Here is a 19638-nt window from a genome sequence, read left to right on the forward strand (position 1 = left end):
GTGAGATTATGTTACTTGTGACAAATTTCTTGTGTTATTGGAAATAATCCTGTTACTGTCTGATTACTTGAAACATACATTTAACCAAAACAAATTTATTACCCAATTAACACAATTTAACATCCATTTTCAAGAATAAGCACCATATTAATAAATTAAAGATAACAAGCACTTATAGATTCCTACCTTCTTATAAAACCTTTACTATAAGACCTGGTACAGTGAAAAACTTATTGGGAAATCAGAACTATAATGATTTTGTATTCGGGAATGACATCAAAATACTTTCTATTTCAGAAAAAAACTCAAGAAATATCTATCTTTTGTAAGCATATAATGCTTGGTTTTTTATTAAAGGCCATACAAAATGGATTTAGTTCCATTGCGTACACATTCTGGCTCTTCAGTTCTTAAGCCTATCTTATCTTGGGTTTTTGGGAAGGGAGAAGTGGAATAGGATTAGGGTTGATGACTTAAGCTAAGGTCTGTTAAGTGCTATTTCTAAGTTCCAATGCAATGAAACCATGATAAACAGACATGTCCAGAGCACTCTTGGATTTTTATCAGTTCTTGCCTGGAAATTTTTCACATTTCATTGGTAGTTCATCTAAATCATGCTATACTTCTCTATATGCATCATGTTCACTGTGTTTTACAGTGGAAGGGAATAATATTCCATTACATTCATGTAACAGTATTTAGTCATTTCTTAGTCAATGGGCATCTACTTTGTTTCTACTTCTTTGCTAACTCACAAAAAAGGGTGCTATAAATACGTTAGTGTACAAAGGGTCTTTCTTTTTCTTTCTATCTCCCTAGGGCATATGCCTAGCAATAGAATCATTGAAATACAGGGTATGGACAATTCAGTCATTTTCTTTGGACAGTTCTAGACTGCTTTCAAGAATGGTTGCCTTAATTCACAGTTCCATCAACAAGGAATGACTAGGTCCGTCTTTTCACAATGTCTCCAAAAGTGACGATTTTCTTTATCTTCACTAATTTGCTAAAGGTGAAGTGAAGCCTTAGCATTATTTTGATTTGCACTCTTGAATTGTTAATGATTTGGAGCATTCTTTCATATGGCTGTTAATGATTTGCAATTTGAGAAATATCCTTTGACTACTTATCTATTGGAGAATGGCTTCTTGGCCTTAAATTCTAACAAAAATAGTTTACAGTTGACTGCATTCACCTAAATGTAAGTTTTACTACACATCTTAAGCACAAAAGCTAGAAGAACTCTTGGTTAGTAGAGAAAGGAAAAAAAAATTTTCATAGTGAAAATGAGATCTGTTATATTCAACAGAGAATTGGTCTCCTCTCACACAGGTTCTTAAAACTCAAATAAATGTTTAAGTATTTATGCATTTACATAGCAGCTAATTTGCCTGGTCTTCTCACTAATCTTATTTGATGGGACTCTGGTCTTTTTGCAAGTACAAATTTCTACTATCTTTAGAATTTGAAAGGTGTTATGTAAGAAACTCAAAATGAACATCTTTTATTAATCTGTGCTAACAGGTGAATTTGGAAATACGGCAATTTTGTTAGTCTATTACTTGGAATCCAGGGAATTCTTGAAGATCTTGTAACGTGGACTGATATCATACTTTAACTGTAATCAATACAATGTATGAGAGATAACTGATCTTTTCTTTGGGTGTAACACATTTTTATTAAATTAGACTGCTATTACCAAGTCAATATGTTTTACCTCTTTCAAAAGTTCCACGATTTTTTTGATACAGGTAGCCCCAGACCAATGCAAATCACATCCTTCTATATCTTAGTAGACAGTTTCATGACCTGCTATTGGCTCCCCAAAATGTCATCACATTGTTAGTGAGTCTCTCCAAATTCAAGTTGTTCATCGGATGAAAGATATACAGTCTATTCTTAGGACTGTATTCTAAGCTTTTATAATTCATAATCTTAATATCATAGCCTATAAGAACTCAAAGTCTTTAAAGTTGAGGACTTTTCTGATGAAGGGTCATGTTTGTTTCTAAAGAAAGATAAACTTAAGGAATTAACAAGTTATGAGACTGAATACCTAATCTTCTGTAGCCCAGACATCTTAGTTGTAACATAAAGTTTCTAAGGAAATGTTACCTCATTAATGAAATCACCAATGTCCCCAGGATGAGGAGCTGCTGATCTGACTGGATACTGAGGCTCTGCATGAATAGGCCTCTCATCTAATCGTCTGATCCCAACAGGTTTGATTGCATCAGGTTCCACCGTATCAGGTTGCTGGAGCTGGCTTAAGTCATAATCCTGAAAAATACAAAATCAAAAAGTCATGTCCAGTGGGATTTTAAGAAAAATACAAATGAAAAAAAAATCAAGTGATGGAAAATGGAAATCTTTATCCTACATATACCAGCAACTCATAAAAATGACTGAAACTTAGCATAATGGAAAACCCGCCACTATGATTTCTCCATGTTATGATTAAATATTTCTTTCACACAGTTCCTTCTTCTGTGTTTTTCATTTCCACGGTCTGTGCCCCATCTGCTTTACAATGTTGCTCATCAATTTTCCACTATGAAACAGCAGAGATATGAGGTAGCAAGCACTATGAAATGACTAAAACTGCCTAGAAAATATAGATGTAGAGTACAAGACAAAGATACTGAGAGGAACTGGTCAAGTTCTTCCCCTACCCCCAACAAACAGGGCTAGCTCTCTCTAAGACAAAAACAGATACAAAATACAATGCAATTTAAATTCTTCTGAAAGTATTAGGAATTTATGCATATTATTTTGAAACTGTGGATAAATGAGTCAAAAAATGTTATTTGCATAGGAAACAATATGTTTACTAAATATCTAGTTAATCGGGACTTAATGTATGTTTTGCCACAACTCACATCTGATGCTATACCTTAACTTTCAGAGGAGAATATACTAATTCTCATTTTGTGTAAGACTAAAATTGATTGTATTCAGTTTACAATTATGACTTCTAGTCCAACATCTTAGATTTTCTATGGGCTGAGGGCTTTATACAAAGAAATACCTAAATCAACCTTTTAGTCAACCACACTTTAATTTGTCAGAAAAACAGACTATTTTGTCTCTAATAAAATCTAAGCCAAGACCTGTGAAGAAAACAGAAGAATCATAGACGGGTGTCTCAGCACTGTCTTCAGTTTCCATTTTAGGAGCCAATGAAGGATATACAGGAAAATCAAATGCCAGCAATATAAAGCTTTATCAATATTTTAGCCTGAAGCAAACATTTTCAGCATTCAAACCAGGACTATAATATTGCAAAAAATGTTATGCTACTTCTGACTTTGGACATTTCCAGATTGTGCAGAAATTCAGTTGTATTCCAGGCAATCCACTGTCCATATCCAATCTAACCTGACATTTTTCACAAGACTATTAAGATGAAAAAAAAAATTACAAGAGCTACAATGATGGTCTTTATACTTCCAACTCTAATACACACTCCTTTATGTCTCAAAACCCTGTGACTTCTTTACTCATATTCTGCTTCTCTGATCCAATCTCAGCTAGCTAGATGACCTGCTTCCTAGACATCTCTGCCCCGACCCTTCTTCAAGAAGTTATACTTCAGGAAATTTGATTCATCACCAAATTCTCTCTCATTTTCATCATTCTCTCACTCACACACATTCTGACATCAAAATATCTCTTTTGCTCTGTCTTCTCCTTCTTCTCTCTCTCTCTCTCTCTCTCACACACACACACATTTATAGACTCTCATTCTCTCTTACGCTATTTTCTCATCCAGTATCTTTCCTCCATTTCATTGTTTTACACTTCTAGAAGCTATCTATACTCGCTGCCTCCACTTTCTAACTGTTCATTTATTCCTCAACCCACTGCAATCTTGTAACACCATCACTCTAATGAAATTATGCTTCCTCAACTGTGAACTCAATGTTTATTTCACTATGGTTCCCCAAACACTTGTTCAGACTGAACATGTCTAACTCTTCATGACCCCATTTGGGGTTTTCCTGGCAAAGATCCTGGAGTGGTTTGCCATTTCTTTCTCCAGCTCAAGGAAACAGAGGCAAACAGGGTTAAGTGACTTGCCCAGGGTCACACAGATACCAAGTGTCATTTGAATTCAGGTCTTCTTCACTCCAAGGTGTTCTGTCCACCATGCTACCTCGCTGTCCCAGCAGGGACTTAATAACATTTGTTGAATTGAACCCATGAAATGCTAAACATGGTCTTCATTTTTCAGTTCTTATTATATCCCTTTATGCATCATTTGACATATTCAGTATCCACTAAAAAGGTTAAAAGGATATCTTACTACTACTGTATACTATCCTTTCCACATCATGGAGGTTAGAAGTGTGACATCCCTGCAATCTGGAAAATCTGGGTAAAATTTGTATAGAGCCTTAAGACTTTTTTTTTGTTTTGTAATGAACCAGCCTATTTGGTTCTCAAAATAAATCTGAGATAAAAGGACATGATAATATCTTCCCGGCACAAAAATCGAGAAAACTGAGACTCAAACACTTAAGAGAAGTTCAGATATTTGGTAAGTGTCAGAGCCAAGATCGGAGTCCAGGTCTTCTGATACACAGTCGAGTATGGACTTCATTACATCACAAATGCCTCTCCTTATCACAGTCCAGGATTTTAGTCTAGAGACATTTTTAATACACAAAATTTATTCCTTTCAATATATACTTTACTGTGTAACTATAAAGAATATTGTATGTAGCAGCCAAATATCTACAACAATAAATGAAGATTTCCCTACAACTAAAGTACCCAGAGAGCAAGGTAATTGTTTCTTGGACTACACTGTATAGAAAGTGATCAAAAAATAATTATCAACAATTATTTGATTGTGCCAATGATTCATTGACATCTAAATATCACAATCTGTTCCATTATTGATGCTTGATGCAAAAGCATGACTAATTAAAAAAGTTGACTTAATCAAACTGCACTATAGAAAGCTAGAAACCAGGACAAACTGTATTCTCTACACTCCTTAAGATATAGTTTTCTTATATTGATCCCAAATATGAGATACAAAATTTTACTTCCAGAAAAGCACTACTCAGACCTTAACTATATATACATCTATATCTATCTCTCTCTCTCTAGTTTTGATTCTATATCCATTCATCCTCACTCTGTCCTCTGGTAAAGGCCCCACCCTATAGTCAAGCTTCTGTCTCATGAAAGGTGGTCAATCTACTTGAACCTCTTAATTTACATAGCTTTAAAATCATATGATGTTAAACATACACTATTCAAAGAAAACACACAAATTGCAATATGCAGGGTAAGAATTACATACAGAATTACAGGGGAAACAGAGCCCTCAAGAGTTCATCACGTACATGGCTTCATTTTCAAGGAAAAATGTCATAACAAAACTGTTCAACATTTCTTGCCTAGCTTATAAAAAAAAATCTCTGGAAACAGTGAATGTCTTAAAATATTCTTGGGCATATGTTGCAAGACTCTGCAACCTTTACAACTGGTTTAAATTACTTAAAATCATTATTTTCAAATGAAAGATTCACTAAAAACAAGTAGTTTAGGTTAACGAAAAGTACATTAAATTTAGAATCAGAAACCCTGAGACCAAGTCCTGGCATCGCCATTTACACAGCACATTGTTATTGTCATGTGATTTTACTACGCCTCAGCTTCTTTATCTATAAAATGAGTCTAAGGATAATTGTATTATCTGTCAGGAAGAAAGCATTTTGTAAACTTGATAGTGCTAAAGGATTCATTGTATTACATGAAGTAGTATTAACTAATGCTCAAAACGTAGGAATGAATGAAAAGCACTTATTAAGCCCTTACAATGCCAAGCCCCTGGTTAAATTCTACAGATACAAATACAACAGGGAGACAGTCCCTGAGGCACAAAGCAGTGCCCAGGGCAACATAGTACATAGTACATCTTTATTTTAAAAAATTTTAAAAATTGTATTTTTTCCAATTACATGTAAAGACAATTTTTAAATCCATTTAAAAAAATGAGCTCCAAATTTTCTCCCTTCCTCTTTCACCTCTTCTGTCCCTGAGATGGAAAGTAACTTGATATGGGTTATACATGTTTAATGATGCAAAACATATTTCCATAATTCATCATATTGTGAAAGAAGACAGACCCAAAGAAGAAAAAATAAACAGTGCTTTAATCTGCATTCAGACCCCATCAGTTCTTTCTTTGAGGTGAACAGCATTTTTCATCATGAATCCTTTGGAATTGTCTTGGATCACTGTAGTACTGAGCATAGCTAAATCATTCACCATTAATCATCCCACATTACTGCTTTTACTGTGTACAATGTTCTGGTCTTGCTCACCTCACTTTGCATCAGTTCATGGAAGTCTTTCAGGTTTTTCTGAAATTATCCTGCTTGTCATTTCTTATAGCACATCAGTATTACATTATAATCATATACCACAACTTGTTCAGTCATCCCCCAATTGATGGTCATCCCTTCAATTTCCAATTATTTTGTAATCATAAAAAGAGTTACAATAAATATATCTGCACATATAGGTCCTTTCCCTTTTTCTTTGATCTCTTTGGGATATAGACCCTTTTTTTTTATTTCTTTGGTATATTCTCTTTATTTTATAAGACAAAATGACTCTTTAAAAAATAAGAATTGATGGGAAAATTTTTAAGGCAGTTTGGCAAAATTTAGATAAATATCTTAAATACCAACGTAAGTTTAAAATAGGTATGTAATTTGAATATAAAAGGGTCTTGCCATAAAAAACATTAGATATGAACTAGATCAAGTACCTTTTACAACTACGTCATAACTACACTCTGTCCTCCCCTCAGGCAATTTGATCAGATGAGAATCCATAGACCTTGGTTGGACATAGGGTACCTCCCTTGCAATTAAATACGTTGACCTAGTCCTTCAATCAGAAGACCTGAGAAATTCTGATTGATGCTCAGTAGGTCTGGCTGCTTCCTGATGTCTGGCCTATCAAGAGTCAAAAGGTGGACTCTTTTTTAACATTTAAAAAAATTTCGAGTTTCAAATTCTCTCTCTCTCCAGCCCCTTCCCCACCTATTATTAGTCATGTTGCCTAAAACCAAAACATTCCCCCCAAAGGAAAAAAAAACCAAAACCTCCAAATGAAAAAAGTATGCTTCAATTTGCACTCAGAGTTCATCAGTTCTCTTTGGAAGGGGAGAGTATTTTTCATCACAAGTCCTTTGGGACTGTCTTAGGTCATCGTAATGATCAAAGCAGCTAAGTCTTCCACAGCTGAACATGGTTAGAATATTGTTGTTTCTATGTACGATGTTCTCCCAGTTTTAATCATTTAATTTTGCATTAGTTCATATAAGTCTTCCCAGGTTTTTTTTTTTCTGGAACCAACCCCCTCCTCATTTCTTACAGCACAGCTAACCTCCCCTGTGAACGATATACATTCATTGTATGAAACGGTCAACTCTTTCAACCCCTTTTCCTCTTCCAAACCAGAGGGTAGCAAAGAGGGTGTGTCTCTGTGTGTGAGGAGGTTATCTTTCTTCTTCCACTCCATGAGCAGAAAATGGAAACTTTCAGGACAAGTATATGGCAAGTGAACTATTCTTGTCCAGGATAGCATGAGAAGGGAATTTCTGAACTTCTAGTTCCTAGTTCTCTTTTTCTTCTTTTGTTTACTTTTTTGACCATAGGTCAGAAATTAGTGATCCTTATAAATCAAGGCTATTTTCACCCTTGTGAACTGTACCTTGTGATTAATCTTGCTCATTTCTGCTTCCATAATACCTATCTCCATTCATATGGTCCCCACCCCAGTTCAGACCCTTGCTGCCTCTCAAATGGACTCAACTCTCAATAATCTATTATAATAGTCTCTCAATTGGTATCCCTGCCTCAAGTCTCCTCCTCTTTCAATTTCTACTCAGCCATCAAAGTAATGCTCCTAAAGCACATCTGATCATGATACTCCCTTGCTTAATAAACATCAGTGGCTCCCCTGACCTCTAGGATAGAATACAAACCTCTCCATTTTGCATTTAAAGTCCTTCACGGTGTATTCTAAATGACCTTTCCAGCCTTATTATATAATACTGCCCTTTTTCCATCTCTGTGCTTCTGCACAAACTGTTCCCCATGCTTAAGGATGGACTGCTCCTTACCTTTACATCTCAGAAATCTTAGTTTCTTTCAAAGTTCAACTTAACGCCACCTACTATATGAGGTCTGTCCCTATACTCAGCTACCAGTGCCTCCCCCTTACTCTTTTTTTTATTGAATTATTTTATTTGTTTTCAGTGTTTGACAATCACTTCCATTTATCTTAGATTTTTTTTTCCACTCCCTCCCTGAGATGAGGTACAATCTTATATAGGTTCTACACATACATTCCTATTAAATGCATGTTGCATAGAAGAATTAAAATGAATGGGAGAAACCATGAAATGAAACAAAACAAAACATAATACAAAAGAAAATGGTCTGTTTCTATCTGTGATCCAATTCCACACTTTCTCTGGATGTAGAAGGAGTTTTGCTTCAAGAGTCCATTGGAAATTTTTTAAGTCCATGCATTTCAATGAAGTAGTAAGTCTACCAGAAAAATTCCTCGCACCCTGAGGTTGTTGCTATGTACAAAGTTCTCCTAGTTCTGCTCCTTTCACTCAGCACCAGTTCATATACGTCCTTCCAGGGCTCTCTGAAATTTTCCTGTTCATCATTTCTTGTAGTACAATAGTATTCCATTACATTCATATACCACAACTTATTTAGCCATTCCCCAATTGATGGGCATAACCTTGATTTCCAGTTTTTGACCACCACAAAGAGAGTTGCTATAAATATTTTTGCACATGTGAGACCCTTTCCCATTTTTATGATCTCTTTGGGAATACAGTCCCAGAAGTGATAATTGCTGGGTCAAAGGATATGCACATTTTTCTAGCCCGTTAGGCACAGTTCCAAATTGCTTTCCAGAATGGCTGGATCAGCTCACAGCTTCACCAACAATGAATTAGTGTTCCAACTCTCCCACATCTTCTCCAACATTTATCATCTTCCTGTTTTGTCATCTCAGCCAATCTGATAGGTATGCTGTGGTATCTCAGAGTTGTTTTGATTTGCATCTCTCTAATCAACAGTAATTTAGAGCATTTTTTCATATAATTATAGATAGCTTTAACTTCCTCCTCTGAAAATTCCCTGTTCATATTTTTTGACCATTTATCAACTGTGGAATGACTTGTATCCTTGTACATTTGACTCAGTTCTCTATATATTTTAGAAATGAGGCCTTTATCACGGATACTAGTTGTAAAAATTCTTTCCCAGCTTTCTTGAGGGCACAGACTGTGACAATTAAAACGTTTGAGAGATGTAATTTCTGGGTAATTTAATCATTTTATTAATAAGGCCAGAATATTATTAATAGAAGGATGGTCATATGGCCATCTCTCTTAGACAAAACACAATCATTATGGTAAGCTCACAGTTTACATGCCCTTCAAAGAGGGGCTGAGAGTGACATCATGTCATCCTTGGACAGAGAAACTATCTCTACACTCATGTTACCTCCAGCCTTGGGCTATCTTGTCTCCACACAAGCCTGAATGGAAAAGAATGGACTTTCCCATTTTAGATTAAATTCCTTGTAAGATTGAGTGGAGTCTGACCAAGACTGGGGAGAGTTCATTCAATCTCATTATCAGTGATGTCCTTCAAGAGACTGAACTTTTAAAACTGGGAAGGGAAAGAGCTATCTCCTCAAATTATTATTTATTGATAACCATTTCTCTCAGAGTATCTCGTTATTACCTTTACTTTCCCAATGACCAAAAGAGTGCCTGGTATAAAAAAGGTACTTAACAAATGTTTCTTGTTTGTTTTACTCAAGAGTTTCTAAGACAGTAACAATTTTAAGCTCAAGAGTTCCTGAGTTTGAGAGTTCAGTGTTGGACTCTCAGAAGGTGATTTCCACATTAGCATATAACATAGAAAAGAGAGAAGACTGTCCAGAAGCTGGAGGATCAGATTCATGCCATCATAGGGCAGAATGTCATTGAGAGATGTTTAGACACTGCAGTCCAAGGTGAATGGGAAATATTTGTTTACCACTCTCAAGATATTGTTACTGTTTCCTAGTAAATCCAATGAGCTATTACAGTTTTAGTGTGCATCCATAGGCTATGGTGAGCTCTTTGACTCTTTTCCATTTCCTGTGCTGGAGGACATCAAGAGCTGCCCCCATACCCAATACCCATGTTGTAGACCTTAGTACCTTTGCAGGCAAGAACTCTTGGTACCCACATTTTGAAAACCCTAGACATGAGCTATACCTACACTTTATTTTATATATCATCCACACAGTTTTTATGGTGAGGGTACAAGCCAAAGAACATGTGTGGTCAATCCCCCATGACTGAACCAGGTCTGTGGGAACTCAGGTTCTTAGGTAATCCTGGACCACACAAAACACTAATCCAAACAAATGACAAAGGAGATCATAAAAATTAAAATAAATCATCCTAGCTTCATAAAATTTAAAAGCTTTTGCATGAATAAAAATCAATGAAGACAATTACAGGAGAAATCATATGGCAGGAAAATAACTTTCATAAAATATCATCAATAAGAGCCTGGTTCAAAAAAAAAATAAGGATTTGACAGAATTATGAAACCAGGAGTCACTAACAAATTTTCAAAGGACATGGTTGACCCAATGCCCAACGGATAAAAATGGTTAAAGAAAATGATTAAATTTTCAAAAGAAGTACAAACTACAAATGAACCCATAAAAACAATGTGCCAAATCACTACGAGTAAGAACAGGAATAGGCACTGGATTTGTATAGGATTCAATGCATGTCTCCTGCTTCCTTACAATTCTTTAAGCTGCTTAGAGCAGTGCTTCTTAAAGTATGGGTTGCAACCCCATATGGGGTCACATAACTGTGGTATCATGAAAAAATTGGCAATAGTAAATGGTTTCTGAATGTGCAATTACCAAAAATCAATTCAAAATCAAACACAAAATAAACCCAAGGTGCTTCTGGAAGCACTTGCCCATGATGCATCACACAACTTCACTGCAGCCTTAATTCTGAACACAGCATTAACAATTACCAAAATTAAAATATCAGTCAACTCTGGAAAATATTGAAGATACTCTACATCCTGCAGTATCAAATATTCCACCAAGATTTAATTCTTTACGTAAAAATAAACAAGCATACCCATCTCAGTATGCAAATTTGCTTTTGTCTTTAATAACTGGTAAAATTATATGTATGTCAAAGAACTTTTAAAATAAATTTCTTTATGATTTGTTATCAGTAAATGTTTGATTTGTATACTTATTTTATATATTTATATACCCAGAGTAGCATAAAAATTTCTTGGGCGAAAAGGGGTTGCAAGAGGAAAAAATTTAAGAAGCCCTGACTTAGAACACTGAGAGGTTAAACCAGTGATTTGTCCAGGCTGACAGAACCATTACTGAGAACAGCTCTCTAGTCACTATCTCATGCTACCTCTAGATGGAGAAATATAAAACAACTCTTTAATTTAAGTTTATCTTATGCAAAACGGGAAGAATAAAAAACGACTAGTTAATACAGAAAGGACTGCGAGGAAATAGGCACAGTAATACATTGATGGTGAAGTTAAACAGGTTAAACATTCTTTCCTTCCTGAAATTCATTTTGTAATGGTGCCAAAAAAATGACTTAACTGTCTATAATCTATAATTCAATGATAGCACTCCTGGGTATATACCCTAAGGAAGTCAAAGACAGAAACAAATGTTCGATACCAACCAAAATATTCAAAGTAGCACCCTTCATGTTACCAAAGAACTGGAAATAAATTTAGTGTCTATCAGTTAAGGAATGGCAGAAAAATGGCAACAAAAACTATACTATATAAATGTAATGTTCCATAAGAAATTGCACAAATGGGTAAATAAGTAAGAAATATGGTCAAATTTGTACAGATGGATGCAGAGTAAAATACGCAGAACCAAGAGAACAATACACACAATGAATGTAACAGCATAAATGAAAGGATTACTTCAAGGTGGCTGAATTCTTATTAATGGAATACTCTATCAAGATCCTAGAGCAAAGATAATGACACATACTTCCTTGCTCATAGAGAGTGGGGGAGGGAGGGAAACTGCCGGGCAGAATACTGTATATGTTGTCAGATATTCTCTGTACTTGATATTTTTATTAAATTGTTTTTCTTTGTCACCAGGAAGGATCCAGTCTAGAAGGCAGTAGGAAATCAGAGAGTCAAAGACTTAAGTGCTTAGAAGGGAACTTAGAAGCCATTTACTCTCAGCTTCTCATTTCAGAGGAGTAGAAATTGGGTCCACAAGGAGGTTAAGTGGTTTGCCCAAAGTCTAACAGTTAATTAGTATTGAACTCAGGTCCTTTGATTCCAGAGCCAAAGTTCTTTCCACTTTTCCAGTGACAGAAGGCAAAAACCATCAAGAAAACATAAAAATAAAATATATGATCCTATCCTTATATAAGAACAAATCAAAAGTCAGTTCTTTGGGGAGGGGTGAGTTTCATTTGATTTCTGGGTTTGGGGACCTAAACAGATTTAAGATAAAGGATTGTGTTGCTGTTCAAGTTGTTTCACTCATATCTGACTGTGATCCTATTTAGGGTTTTCTTGGCAAAGATAGTGGAGTCGTTTGCCATTCCTTCTCCAGTTCCTTTTTCAGATGAGGAAACTGAGGCAAACATGGTTAAGTGCTTGCCCAGGGTGACACAGCTACTAAGTGTCTGAGGCTACATTTGAGAGTTCCTGACTTCAGGCCTCACTGCACCACCTAGCTAGCTGCCCTGAGATAAAGCTAGGTTTACTTGTATAACTAAAAAGAACCACTCACTTCCTATAATTTATGCCAATCCAGAAAATGATACTGTTAATCTGCTTTAGAAAATATGGTTGGCATTAAATAATCTGCTACACTGGGCATATGCTTAAATTATGGTCTCCTGAGCAAAAATTTGTGAGAGTGCCCCTTTATCCACTGCAAACTCCATTTAAGGACGATTTCACGCTTCCATGCTTGCCACAGCACTGAAATGTAGGGTCTACTTGAGCAGAATACTCTCATGCTACCTGACCAGAATTTGCATCTGAGTCTCCAAATAAAAATGCAGCTGCAGGGCTACATCAAGAAGGCAGTAACAATTACATAAAACTATGTCAATACCCATCCCTAATGCAACTGAAGCCTGATAAGTGAGATCTAGGTAAAGTGCCACCAGAAAAGTGAAACGATTCTTTTTAGAGATTCAAAGCAGAAAACATCATCTCAAACAGTTTTTCTCCCCCATGAGGATAATCACCTAAATATTTAAAATTGTGCATAATATTTAGATTATTCTTCATTTTTTAAGTGCTCTAATATTATGGGTTGTGAAACAAACATAATGCAAAGGAAGAACATGGAAATAATTCAAGGAAGAAAAATATTCCCCCTGCTGAGTATCCACAAAGAAAAGGAATGTCTGGAAAAGCACCAAAAAGCAAGAGAGAAGAGCCAGAAGAAGAACCTTTATGTACTGCCCATCAAAGCTTAGCACATGAAAACAAATTATCATAATTTTTTAAAATGCTTCCGTTTGCATGACTTTTTCAAGTGCTTTCTTCACAACAATCCTGAGAGGCAAAGAGTGAAAAGATATCAATACATTATCACTCTAATGCTGCCAACTAATCAGAGGTCCTCATGGCTTTATACAAATGAGATTATGACCCAATTTCCAGTGTTAAATTAAATGTACCTGTAACAGTGACTGTCTACGCAGTAGTTGGAATTCCCAGTATGAAGAACTGTAAGTCAATTTGGCTGTAACAAGGTAGTGAATGAAAAAGGAATAATGTGAAACAAATCTGTAAAGTTAGGAGAAATCCATACTAGGAAGGGTTTTAAGTGTCAGATGGAAGCACCTGCATTTTACTAAGACAGGAGGGAACCGCAGACAATTCAGAGCTTCATGTCAATCAGCAAGTATCTATTAAGTACCTACTTTTTGCAAAGCACTGTGCTAGGTAGTAGAATGAAACAATTCTAATCACAAGGATTTTAAAGAGTTAGAGATGATCTAAAGACAGATATTCTGAGCCACAAAGAAAAGTTGAGGTTCAGAACAGTTGTCTTCAAGAATTTTATACAATAGAACTCTTTACCCATCGAAACCCATTGCAAAATATAAATATACATTCCTTAAGATCTTGTTTTTTGCCTTTGAGACATAACATTACACTAAGAAACTTTTAAAATCACTAAGCAAATCTTTTACAAGGGGAAAAATCAATAATAATAAAATATTAACTAATTCATAACTAAAAATGTTACTTAAAATATTGAAACTCAAAAACCAGTCATGTAGCACTAGATGGGAAGAGTCCTGTTTACTGACCCACTCACCGAATGACCATGGGTGACAATGGACACTCTTTGTTCTTTAATTCCCTTATGGATACTTCTGTTTCAATTCAGCTGTTCACTATTTCACATTTTTGTGTGAAATTGCTATTTTTTTCTACAATAACATTAAGAGTTGAATGATTTTGACCAGTTGTTATACTTAACTTTACAAAAGTATATTACAAACACATCTAAAATTTGTTTCAATCTGACATCTTAAGAAAATATTAATCAACAAAATTTTAATGTACTTTCTATAAATTTTAGTGGTTTTGATGAAATCTTGAGCAGTCACTGAAGGTATTTCATAAAGTTAAAATCTGCCATCTTGAAACAAACAAACTGCGCCCTCCCTCCAGTTAATCACATTTTCAAATGGTCAGATATTCTATAAATTTTAGAGTATCTCAACTTGGTACATGAGTAAAAATCTCATCTTTAGTGAGGGTACCATATATTTTAAGTTGATCAGTTAGTCATTGGTCAGCCATTCTATGAGTTTTAAAGTCTCTCAACTTGGCACATGGATAGAAATCTCTTACTTTTAGTGAAGATATCATATATTTCTAGTTGTTCAGCTGGTCATCTTTGAGTGTTCTTTCTCTTTTGTTTTAGAGTGGAGTATTTGCCAAGTCTTCTCCAGTTTATTCTGACCATCCATTATCTCCACTCCAGATATCATTACCTTAGTTCAGTCCCTTACTGATCTTACACTTGGATTTATGCAACTGGCTCCTAATTCATCTCTATGCTTCCAATCTCTCTCTTCTTTAATCTATTTTTTTCACATGTGTGTTAAAATAATCTTAGAAATTAGGCCTGACCATATGGCTCCCTATTCAAAAATCTTCACTGGCTCCTTAGGTTCTCCAGAATGATATGCAAATTCATTAGTCTGACATTTAAGGCCCTCTACAATGCTGGTCCTGAATATATATGTTTACAAACATATTTTATGTCATATCTCTTTATGTATTCTATGGCTCTGTGAGCAAGTTGTTTTATTAGCTCTTTTCTGAACTCACATTTCCTCCTCCAAGTTCTGTACCTTTGTACAGGTTGTCTCCCATCCCTGGAATTTACAGGCTCTCCCTATCTCTATCTCTTAGAAGAGTTCCCTTCAAAGCTCTGCTGGGGCTCTACTTCCCTTGCAAAATCTTTGTTATCCCACAACGGTAAAGACATTCTCAATCCTCAGGTTGCTTTGGAATTAATTATTATATACCAGCCTTATGCCTTTCTAGTAGAATGTAAGTTCCATGGGAGCAGAAATGGTTTCATTTTTGCCTTAGTATCCATGATTCCTGGCATAGTGTCTTACAAATAAAAGATGGTTAATAAATATTTGCTGAATTGAACTGGCAGGTATCAATGTAATGAGTGAGTGATGCAGTAAACAGAAATATTACCTGCTCATTTGTACGTGAGAAGCCCTACATATATAATGGAATTAATGACTGGAGAGTGAATACATCTCTTCCATGTCTAAGGTTTTACTTCTGTAAAACACCTTCCCCAGTAAGGCAGAGGTTAATCATAATGCACCATGAAATTACATTATTCTGTCTCGCTGATGTTGAGATATAAATTAAGGTGCTCTGAATTTGCTCTGAACTTTATGTCTCAGTTTACCTTAATTTCAGTCTCAATGCTGATATCAGTCTCATGGTGTCTGAAACAGTACCATCCAATCAACAAGTGCTTAAAATATTTTTATTAGCTAGTGACAACTGTTTTTCATATCATTAATCATGTGCAAATAAATGAAAAGGACTGGCAGACGAGCATTACTTACTTTTATCAAATATATTATTTGTCACAAATTTTATTCAATCTCTTGACGAAAGACAAGCCAATGAACATGCTATTAGTTTCATTTTAGGGGACTTGATGGTTGAGACTTTGATGTTTTAATTATGACGTATGTTTACCTATCACTGGCTTCAAATTTTTACCACCACTACTACTGTCATAAAAATAAGTTTATTTGAATGCTACTAAATGGCATTTAAAAAACTCTTAAACCCAATTTAATTAGCCTGGATCTAACAGGTAAGATTTGATAAAAATAACTGAAGTCAAATTTTATTTTGTAATAAATAACAAAATGATCAAGGAAAAAGTTATATATTCTGTGAAATGAGGATAAAAGTATTTTCCAATTTATTATTTACTGAAATGTTTTTATTACTATTTTAGTAACTAAGATATTTCATAGATATTGTGAGATGATTCACCGATAGTCTTCCAATCCACTTTGCACTGGCTGTACTTGTTTCCATTTCTAGTCTCGATATCATGGTCTGCTCATTTAATGACCCACTCACTCCTCGCTGTTCCTGAGCTCCTTACCTCCTCTTCTTCTGTTCCTTTGGACCTACCAATCTGCATCCTTCCACCGCCTGATGCTCTTTTTCCCAGGTAGCTAAGTATCACAAGACACTGTCATCACATCGAGCTGATTTCATCCACAATAAATTTATGTTGCACAATCTTAAATGTGCGTTGGCTAGTGTTTGATGACCTTTCCACTCTTGTTTGACTACCTACACATTCCATTCCCTATACTAAATATTCCGAACTTTATTTATTGTCTTGTCTCATATTCTTATACATCATTAGCTTCCCACATTTCAAGTGGATGACTTAGCTTCCTATTTAGATGAGAAAAAAAACAAAACAGAACCACCACAAGCTTTATCACCTCTGCCTCCTATATTTCTCAAAACTTACAGGACTGGAGATTTAAAAGTAGAAGAAAACTCAGGGGTCACATAATCATGGATTCAGAGTTAGAAGGGACCTCGGAGATCAAGTCTAACGTCTTCATTTTATCATTGAGCAAACTGAGGCCTGGAAAGGTGACATGATTTGCCCAGGATCGATCACATCACTATGAAGTAACTGAGGTAGGATTCCAACTCAAGTGTTCCTTATTCTAAGTCCAATGATCTACCAACTGCGTGATTCTACTTCTTTTAACTTTTTTGCATCATCATTTATGAACTGTCCTCCTTTCTTTCTAATCATAGGAGAAAAAAGTATCTACTCCTCTTGCCACTAACACATCCCTCTGTTTAGACCTTTGATCTCACCATATCCTACTTCCTCAGGGATGTGGGTGAACCATCAGCCTTTCATTCCCTCATGTATCTTCAAACTCTTCCTTTCCACCAACGTCTTCCCTGTTCTTACATATATAAAATGTTCCCAATGCTTAAAAAAGGGGAAAAAAGCCTTTCTTTGATCTTTTAGTTTCATCAAACTAGCATCCCATCTTTCCCCCACTTTTTTTTGCCAATTTTAAAAAAGTTGTCTCTGCCAATACATGTGCTTACCCTCGTTATCAGCTCACTGCATCCCAGCTTTTATTACCTTAATTAATTATTAATACTCAACTAAAATATCTCTTAAAGGTTAGCAGTGACCTCCTTAATCACCAAGCCCAGTGGCACCTTTTTTAGTTATCTTCCGTGACCTTTTGACAATGCTGATGGTCCCTTTCTCTTTATATACCCTTTCCTCCTTTGGCTTTATGAACACATGTTTTCTTCCATTTCTCTAATGGCTTCTTCTCTTTTTCTATGAGATCTCTTCCCTATCCTTTAAGGTGAGTGTTCCCCAAAATTCTGTCATTGGTCCTTTTCTCTTTTCTCTTTAATGTGGAAAGCACATTAATTTTCATGGCCTCAACTAGCCTTTCTAACCAAATGACTACATACTCAACCCTAGTTCTGCTTTCTTGGGACACCCAGAAAAAGTATAAGCCTTCATTCACAGGACAGGTGGTCACTCTCACATTATTCATGCCTATGTAACCACTGCTGTTCCTGGTGCATCATCTTCCTTACCAACGATCTAGGCTATCAGGATGATCATCTAACAGGGTAATACACTCTCTCACTCCCAAACCTCTAACTTTTTTTATACAACTGCCAAACTAATTTTTCTTACTCAGTGGTTTGGTAATGGCTCTCCCAAGTCTTCAAATCTTTATTAGTTCCCTACTGCCTATTGAATAAACCTAAAATAGTTAATTGGGACTATGAAAGCATATTATATGAAACAATGCCTTAAGGGAAAATTCATTCCATAGAAACATGAGACTTAGGAGGTCAGCAGAATGACACAACAGGGTTTTGAACTGCTATGCTGGGATATGGTTTATTTGTAATGTGCTAATGATGTTTTGAGATTGCAAAATGATGCTGGTGTGGGAAATATGATACAGTGTGTGCCTGTAAAGTAGGAACATGCACAAGTCCTTCACATCATAACCCTTTTCTATTTTCCAGTTTATTGACATTTGCCCCCTTTACACATTCTCCAATTCAGCTACACTGGCTTCATTGCCATTCCTCATATGTGACACTCCATATCTCCAACTCCGTGCCTTTTTGGTGGTGGTCTGTCAGACCTACAACACTCTCTTTCCTCATTTCAGCCTTCTGATCTCCTTCAAGACAGCTTGAATCACACCTTCTGCAAGAGGTTAATTCTGAGTTCTCTGCTGCTCTCTGCCCCATGGTAGGCCATTTTCTGGACTGCCTTCCATTTACACTGTATTTATCTTGTACATAGAATATCATTTGTGTATAGTCTTCCACCTTAAAATGGAAGCTTTGAGTGACAACTATGTCACTGTCATATATACAGAGGATAAACTGAGGCTTGTCTCAGAAGGAAGTTATTTAAATTAAGGAGGACTTGAAAAGCTTTAACTATGGAGGATTACCTTAGATAATATATGGCTTCCTAAGGGGCATTACACCCTAGAAAAACAGCATTACTCTGGAAACTTTTAATATTGAAACTGAGATTCAAGTTGCTGCCCAAGTGACCATCCTATGGGTATTCTACTCCCCAGCTCTGCACAGAAACAAAGTCTACTTTCAAAGCAGCAGTATCTATCATATCACTGTATTTGTCTGATCAGCCAGTCTGACACAATGGAACTTCACTTTATTATGGTGATGTCATTTTGGTCCTCTTTGAAAATGAAGGACAACAACTAATCTATCATACCATGGGTCTACTAGGTTGGTTGCTTCTTTGGAGTCTGATGAACAAACATCAGAACCTGAAGTTGTAGGCCCAGAGCCAGCTAAGATTGTGCTGGAGCCTGCCTTCATTCTCTAATCTAAGAAACTATAAGAAAATCAACTACAGTTGTAGTCTGTAGCAAACCTAAGGTCTCCA

At 35.8% G+C, this 19638-nt stretch overlaps 1 protein-coding gene across 1 annotated transcript in view; it reads right to left on the reverse strand.

Annotated features, from left to right (window-relative positions):
• The window catches only part of CDH2 (cadherin 2), a 259007-nt gene that overhangs the window by 17128 nt on the left and 222241 nt on the right, over positions 1-19638 (reverse strand). The window contains exon 15 of the mRNA XM_072604465.1: positions 2116-2280. Coding sequence (XP_072460566.1) covers positions 2116-2280 — 165 coding nt within the window. The remainder of the gene's footprint in view (positions 1-2115; positions 2281-19638) is intronic.

This window comes from Notamacropus eugenii, chromosome 4 (genome assembly GCF_028372415.1).
Source record: "Notamacropus eugenii isolate mMacEug1 chromosome 4, mMacEug1.pri_v2, whole genome shotgun sequence".
Classification (NCBI taxonomy): Eukaryota; Metazoa; Chordata; class Mammalia; order Diprotodontia; family Macropodidae; genus Notamacropus; species Notamacropus eugenii.